General features: G+C 38.1%; 1 protein-coding gene across 1 annotated transcript in view; it reads right to left on the reverse strand.

The window, feature by feature from the left end:
- MEOX2 (mesenchyme homeobox 2) overlaps nt 1–8198 on the reverse strand; it is a 63214-nt gene extending 55016 nt beyond the window's left edge. The window contains exon 1 of the mRNA XM_014851830.3: nt 6914–8198. Within this exon, the coding sequence (XP_014707316.1) occupies nt 6914–7427 (514 nt within the window). The 5' untranslated portion in view covers nt 7428–8198. The remainder of the gene's footprint in view (nt 1–6913) is intronic.
- Between the last annotated feature and the right edge of the window lie 456 nt (nt 8199–8654).

Genomic DNA, 8654 nt, shown 5'->3' on the forward strand with positions numbered 1-8654 from the left:
CTTCAACTATGTGGAGAATAATGAGCTGGAGGAAGAGAAAAACAAAAGAAAACAAAAACTGCGGGGGAGTTGGCAGATTTGACTTTAATGACTATCATTGATTACCAGCTTCAGCCTGCTGGACTCTCCACACAGCTGCATATGCTTCAAGCCTAATATTTTATTTTGTAACTGGAACATTTAACATCATATTAAGGACTTTAATGTGGATGTTCTAGTGCAGATAATCTATTATCAAGAAATTAAATTTGGAATTCTATCTGTCTATTAGTGTTTATATAGCTTTATATAAATGCTTCATTTCAGTGTGCTTTAAGTATAGCTGCCATGTCCTAGTTAATCCAACACCCTCCCTGTCTTCTTTTTACCATGAACCCTTCTATCAAAACTCAGGAGAAACTAAAAACCATGAAAAATAAACACCTTATATTTATAATTTCAAGGGATATAGCCTATCCAAGCTTCAAGAAACATACCTGTAACATTTTAGAAAAAAAGCTAATGAAAAGAAACAACAGGATATTTAAACCTATTTGAAACATTCGAATTGAATTGATTCTATGAACTTTTGAAGAGCAACAATTTTTTAATTTGAATCTTTAATCAAAAGCCTAACATCTTTACCACTACAAGTTATTACCTAGTAAATTTATGTTAAATTTGCAGTAAAACTAAAAACTCCAAGGACCTAAAAATTATCACCAAAATGCACAAATATTTCAGTATCATTAAATTTTAAGGTAAAGCTAACTTTTAAAAGTAGCATAGCAATAATATCATATAAGTTAAAGATCCAACTTGTTAATATTTAAATCTATATAGTATATAGAGAGCAAAGTGATTATTTTTGAAAGGATTTTCCTCTCTTTTATATAAACCCTTTCTAGAAAATATATATGTATATATAATACAGATTTTACCTGATTATTCTTGTTCATATGCGCATGTAAGAACCAAAAAGCATATCATAAAATATTTTCAGAATCCTATGAAAACCAACATTCCAATACACAGTACCAAATTTACAGACAGTAACATGTATAAGAAATATTATATTGCTGTGGAAAATGTAACATTATAAATGAAGGTTTCATGAAAAATGGGATGTTATCGTATATTTAAAATTCCAAATATAGAAGAAAATTAATATTCGACCCATTCAATCACATATGATTGTATACTCTTGCCAAGTAATTTTCTGTTAATTTAGTGATAAATATGTCGAAAGGTTTGAAACAGAAATATTTACTCTGAAATTAAAAACAGTGCTTGAAACTTATCAAATGATTCAATAGATATATTATTGGTTATTTGGTATCATAAAGTACTATCTAACACAACTTTCTTAAAGGGAAAACAAATTCTCTACACTTCTATAACATAAGCAGAAAACCGTTAGAGAAGAGAGCATCAGATTTAAACCAATTCTGCCTCAAGACAGGTAATGCAAATTGAGGGCTGATACCTGAATGACCTTTACCATTGTAAGTTTTACTCCATGAGAGCAATAAAATATTCCACGAGGTTTTCTCCAGTTGGATTTTGAACCTTGCCGATGACTATGATTTAGCAGTAGCGTAGAGAATGTTGCAACTAACTTTTTTTTATTGTGCTACTCCATCTTTACTTGGGGGTTTCAGTTTAATGCAGCTATTCCAAGTAATAGTCATAGGAGCATTTTCTTTACAACCTCTACAAAAAACTTATTATTGATAACTAAACCATATTAATGACTAAAATACATAATATAGAGAAATAAATAGTGACAATAAAATGTGCTTTGTTGCTTAAATATTTTAAATAGGAAATACATCATACCTACCTCAGTTTCTAATTTGTGGACTTTGGTCTCAGTTTGTGTTTCGTCTTTTTTCTTTTCTTTTTCCTTTAGCCATCAGAGTCAATCACTAATACTATAACCCAGGAAATGTAATTTAACTGGCCACTCAAGAATTAATCCTTCTTATTTTATGAATTCAATCAAGGAGAAAAAAATGCTGCTCCTGATAGTCTCACCTCACGTGCTAATATATTTTCCCCACAAAATTTTTTATTATAAAAAACAAAATGACAAAAATACAGAAAATTTGAGAGATAAGCCATTCACAACTATTAACTCAACAAATATGAATTAAAGAATTCCTGTGTATTTTATTTTCTAATATTGTTCCATCCTTAGCATTTATATCATTCATCGATATTGTAATCATTATAGCGATGCTTGGAAAAGAGACACGCTCTGAAATTTTAGAAATAAATTACGGAAGTAAACATAATCTAAAACTAAAATGTTTTGTTGTATTATATTGACTTTTCTCATTTGAAACAAAAATCTAAAAAGCCCTCACATCTTTGTTTTGTGTTTCCAGCTGCCATTTTTGACATAGTAAATGAAAAAAATTGCCTAGCATATCTATTTTTAAATATAGTAAATAAATAAAGTTGGGACCATTACCAGGCCAAGTACATGTAATAGATTTATAAGTGGTGATTTTTTTTACATAATTCAACTATTTATTCATCCATAAGTTATTTCTCAAATGAAAAAACAGTTAATTCTTCTATTAAATATGGAATCAGTCCCCCAAATTTCCAAGAATCTAAGGGAAACTGATCCTTTTCACGATTTCATTTTTGTTTAAAATTAATTTCTTAGACTGTTTAGGTCTTATAATATATATTACAAGTTATTTTAAATTCCAACACTGTGATGAAGGGTCTGTGTTTTCAAACATAGAGGGAAACCAAGGTAATGCTTAAAATATTTTTTTCAGTTTATTAGTGGAGATCAGTTTACAGGGTGTCAACATAATGGTTTCCATTGATAATTACTGTAAACAAAGATTAAAATTGTAAATACTTAGCACTGGGTTTTTAACTCAAATGTAAGTTTTAGTGGTGCCAAGCCTTGCATTTAATGCTTTTCATTTTCAAATGAACTATAAATAAAGATATTCACACAGAACTGGAAACTATACCTATTTTTACTTGCATTCTTCCTTCCATTCATTGTGGACTTTCAACAATAAAGCACCTTAATTCTAAAGGAATTGCTGCTCTTGGCTTTCGAGAGTAATCATTTGAGAATCCTTACGGAGGTCAATCGTACTTAGAATATTTTTTATGTAAGGCCACTATTTAAAAATGTTCACGCCTAAAAGTAATCTATCACTCCAAGAAAAAGACTGAAAATGTGTTTTTTCGTTCCATAGATTTGAGACATTTAATTTGTTCAATATTCTCCTATAATCGTCAAGATCCAATAGACTCTTTTTTAAACGCTAAAGCAAATGCTGAAAAGCCATAGTCCAGTAACACTGAGGTTAATAATAAAGTAACTTTTTCCTTTCAGAAAACATGATGATTGAAATATCTAGAAAAAATTACAACTATAATATCAGAGTTAGGGTCTATAAGATATTACTCTGTATTTAACTTCCAGCTTATTAATGTCATACTTGCTTGTCATTCTGCATAGTTAGGATATAGACAGATGTAATTAGACAACAAATACTTTATGATCTTGTAGCTATAAATAAAATATTTGCAATTTTACAAGAATCTAATATGATTCAAAACTCTGTAAAATGTACATCCCCAAATCACTTCCTTCCCTGTTTATATAATTTTTATTTTTTAGGAAATATGTACTTATATTCATTCAATTAATTTGAATAGAAAATATTTACATATTTATACTGTATATTACCTGCATAAAAATTAAAATTTGATTAATCTATTTTGGTTATTTTAACTGAAAGTGGGCAGTTTATGTCTATTACTACATTGCTTGGAGAAAATCAAATGTAATTGAAGCCAAGTAATTCACACTTTTTATAGAAATTTTTCAGAATCACCTGCTTTGTATAGATTAAGTACAGTTGTAAAGTTTTGATTTTTTAAGAGTTCCTTTGAAGGCATGGCAGATGTTGGCTTTGCTAATAATGCTGGAAAGCACAGCAGGTTCAAAGTTGCAAAAATGTTTGTCGCATATTAAAAAAGTGTGATTTTCTATTAAACTTGGTTATTTTCATTTGTCAATAAACTGTAGGAAGCCTAAAGTCCATAAATATTTGTTTCTACACCCTTAGACTTCTTGAGTTTGTTTATGTGTGTGTTCATGTGTGTTTGGAAAGGGAAATGCATGTAAAAGCAGGCTGGAAAATGTTACATATTGTAGTTCTAGTATCATTACCATGGATAAAACTTTGGGCTGTTTTTCAATATTTTCTGGTGCTTAAAATTCTATTAGAATTTCACACAGTCATACATGCATACAATCTGGGTATTAGATGCAAGGATACAGAATTTTAGTTCCGACTTTGCCCTAGATTCATGTACTGCAGTTACTTTCAATTAGAATACGTAGTAATTATAAACTGCCTAACAAAATATAAATGGCCTCTATTATGCGTGATGTGACTTTCATCTAAAACTATTTGTTTAAAGAGTTCAGAAATTAATTTAATTTTATTTTTTGCAAGTATTGAAATATTAAACTGTGCTATAAACAATGAGAGATATATGTGTTAATAATATACCAGAATTATAGTGATTTTCTCCATTGCTTTAGTTTCTGCTAGATCAAGATGCCTTTATAATACTAGGAAATGAAATAGCTGTGAATGTAAATTATGGAAGACCAAATGCAATATCATCACAGGAGAAAGATATCTTGAATTAAAATCTACCTAGAGATCTAACAAGTAATTAACTTGAGTAGTGAAATTGGCAAATTAAATTCTATTTTCAATGAGCGTACATATATTTAACTAGAAACTACTGTGATATTTCCTTTTATACAGTCAAAAGTTGTTTCAAAATATCCCATCAAAGAAAATGTTCATTCTAACTCCCCAGTGATTCTATACCTGGTGATGACTAATTGTATTTCCCACTCAAGATGCAATCTATTAATACTTTATGTAACTGATGCAAACTTTGGTGTTTGTTCATTTTTCCAGTACTTTCATTATCAGCTTCAACATGTAAAAATAAATTTATTTTATTATAAGGTTATTGCCCACCAAAAGAGGGTGGTACTATTAATATAACCAATTTTCTTAAGAAAGTTGTTATTAAAATAATTTAAGGAAGCAGTTCTTAGATCCCACTTGCTCCATTTCTCCCCAACCAGAGTAACATGTGCCTATACGAACATTCAGTTTGCCATAAGAAACTTAGCTGCGTTTGGTTCAGTTCAGGAAGCATAAGGAACAATCCATCACATGTAGGTTTCTCATTGCAGAAAGTAAAATGAACAGTAAGAGTTTCTTGTAATTGCAAAAGTGCCGCTGACCAACCTCAACTGGGAGCTGCTTCCAAAAAAGTTACATTGATATCAAATGCTGAGTCTATGAAATGATCATTGCCTTCTAAAAACGTTCTTTCTAATGAAGATGGAAACCTTGCTATGATTAACCTTTTAACTCTGTCTTGAGAGTTTCACTTATGGTTAGTAAAAACCATTAAAAGTGAGCGATACTGATGGTAACTTTCTCAGATATAAACTAATTTGTGATGGAGCATTAAAAGTTCACCTCTGACCTTGGAAAGTAAATGTCAGATTTTAAGTTGGTGATAGAAGAATCCATCCCATACTATCACTAAAGAACAATTGATACCATTGCTGCAAAGGAACATGAAATATGCAGCTCAATTATTATCATTTATGTGGGATCTTACCTAAAGCATTATAAACGATAAACATTTTCTAATCCTTCACACCAATATCTGGAATTACCTTTCAGAACTGTTAAAGCAATTCCGCAAAGGAAGAAAAATATGTAAATGTTATATTAAGCAAATGATCCTTTCCCAAAAGATGGGACGCACGTTGCGCTATTAGCTACAAAAGAAAACTCAATTTCTTTCATTGTAAAGTATCTTTGAACAATTTCATAATGACACAGATAGGTAAAGGCTTTGAGGAGTCGCCTGGAAAACTTTAGTTTCTCTGGATTGCTTCAATTTAGTTGGCAGCCTATGCCTTCACGCACCCGCGTTCAGTAAGGTACCCCTTTTGCGTGGCTGCCCGCGTTATCTTCCACGTAGATCAACGCCTCCTGCGCTCACCCTCGCGTTCCAGCCTCCTCCGGCACGTAGCGAACCAGCACTACCCGGCTTGCTATTTGTCTCCCAATACTTGATTCCGATAATACTCAATTGGAGGAGGATTTTACTTTCCGCTTTTGAAACTCAAAATCTCTCTTTAAATTGACACCACACGAATACAACTATCAAGAATCGCCTCTCTTCAAGACTCTGAGTGTGTATTTATTTACAATTCTCTGACATGTTCCTTTATATCCTCTGAACTCCTAGATTATGTCTTCTTGCCCTGGAAAGGGAAATTTTTACCATTTGGAATAGGCTGCTATTTCGAGAACTCTGAAATCAGAATATTTTTTAAAAACGACAATTTATTTTTTCTCATACTCTCTGCCAAGTTCCATTGCAAGTTCCAAATATTGTGCAATAATTTGGAAATCCGGTTAACGATGGGAAAAATCGAGCCACTCGGAGTCGGGAACTTGCAAGGGAAAAGTCAAGGAGTGGCACCCGCAAGCACGCCCAGCGTACGCTACATCCCAGGGTGCACTCCTCTCCCCATCGCTCAGAGGAAAGGTCATGCTTCGCAATCGATTTCACATTCTGTCACTTGTTCTTTTTTCTTAACTGTCTGGTAAACTTGTTTGAACCTTGGAAAGTTTACCGCTGTTGGCTGCAGCGTTGCCCTCGGAGAAACACGTGCCACCAGATAACATGACCAAAGCAGCCCCGCCGAATTTGGCGGCGGGAAGCCAGAAAGGGCAAGATGTGTACCATATTCCCTGCCGCCTCACTATAGTGCGAGAATCTTCCCTGTCATCTCTCCGCCCCCTTTCGCGGAGGGTGCCCGGTGCGTCCTTACCTGAGCTATCGCTTTTCCTCTTGCCGCCACTTCTCTTCTCCGCCTCCGCGGGTGACAGCGCCTGGCGGCCGTAGTCCCCTGGCGCGCACGCGGCCCCGGTCGGGGTGCTGGAGCCCAAGCTGGAAGAGTTGGAACACAGGACCGGTGGGCTGCTTCCCAGCTCCGGGGGCCCTCCCGAGTCCGGCTGGAGACAGAGGCTGTGCCGAGCCGCACTCGGAGGGGAGGACATCTGCGGGAGGTGCCAGTTGGTTTGCAAAGCTTGGTGCTGCTGCTGCTGGTGGTGGTGGTGGTGATGATGGTGGTGGTGGTGGTGCCCCCTGTGATGCTGGCTGGCAAACATGCCCTCCTCATTGGGGTATCCCGCGATTATGCAAGACGAGGAAGAAGTGGAGAGCTCGGGGTAGGACATATGGTCAGATCTTCCATGGAGGGCGAGAGAGGATTGGGAGAACGGGTGCAAGCCTTGCGCGGTGGCGTGAGGGCTGCGCAGGCAGCCAAAGAGCGGGTGTTCCATAGCATGCAAGTCTCGGGTTCCAGGCAGAAGACTTCACGACGGTTCCAAACGCCACCACCCTCTGTCACTTTTCACTGGAAACCGTGTGACTTTTCCCCTTCCCCAAGCAATAGCCGCCCGCGTTTCTGCAGAGCTCGGATAATCCCGGTCCTGAGCCCTAGCGGCCAGTCCCTTTACATATAAACACTCGGACCTGGAGGAGCTTCCCTCCGAGCTACTCAGATGTCAAGAGTAGGAGAGGTTGAAGCCAAAAGAAGGTGGTCCCAGAGAACTGCTTTCAGGGGGAAATGGCTCTGAGAGGTTATAAATAGAGTGTAATGTGAGCTGGGGGCTGGCTTAGGAGGCCAGCGCTGACCACATGTAAACTCCCTCCAAAACTCCCGCTCAGTGTGCGCCACGCGCTCCCAGTTCCACTTCCTATCTCCGGCTGGACGCACGCAGCGCGTCCACGCCCGCCCGCCCCTGCCAGCCGCCGAGGCTGCAAGCCGCGCGCCTGGCGCCTCAACCCAGCCCCGGCGGGCGGCCGCTCTCCCCTTCCGACTCGGTCCACCGCAATGCGCCGCGATGCACGCCAGTCCCAGGCCAGCGCCCAGTGTCCAGTCCGCTCACTGCTCTCAGGAAAAGTGTCTTGTCAATGCCACTTAGGCACTGTCATCTGCAGGAAAGCTAGGGGTGCGACCAGCTCTTGAGGAGCACGAAAGGAGCTGTAGGGTTAAGGAAGAAGATCAGAGTTAGTTTGGCGCGCGCTCAGAGTTTTTCAAACTTCGCATCAACTCGTGCCCTGGACCCAGCGGCGCGCCTAGTTTTTTGCAGCTAGTGTCTGTGGGTGGGTTGTCAGGAGGCTCGGACGCCAGGTCCGAGGCTGCAGGGAAGAGCCCCGCGAGCAAGAAAGGGCCATTCTCTGTGCCGAAAGAAGAGAGAAGTGGTGGGGTAGGTGGAAGGAAAGCGTGGGGCGGTGGCAGTTGCAGATATCCAGACCTGGCATCCTCATCTGCGGTGCCAGGTGGCTACTCTCTTCCCCTGGTTGCCGCAAATGCCCTCTCTGCTTTCCGCAAACGTCCCCCCCTCTGCTTTCCTGGTCCCACTTAATTTCCTAGCCACTCGTCCGCCAAGAACTTTTCCTGGGTCAGGAATATTCCGAAGCGATTTCGTCCCGGTCACGTGAGATGTGTATATTGCACACACTTTTCCAGTCTTTTCCCTCAAGAGCCAGCCCATGTCCGCTCA

The sequence above is a fragment of the Equus asinus genome, chromosome 1, assembly GCF_041296235.1.
Source record: "Equus asinus isolate D_3611 breed Donkey chromosome 1, EquAss-T2T_v2, whole genome shotgun sequence".
Classification (NCBI taxonomy): domain Eukaryota; kingdom Metazoa; phylum Chordata; class Mammalia; order Perissodactyla; family Equidae; genus Equus; species Equus asinus.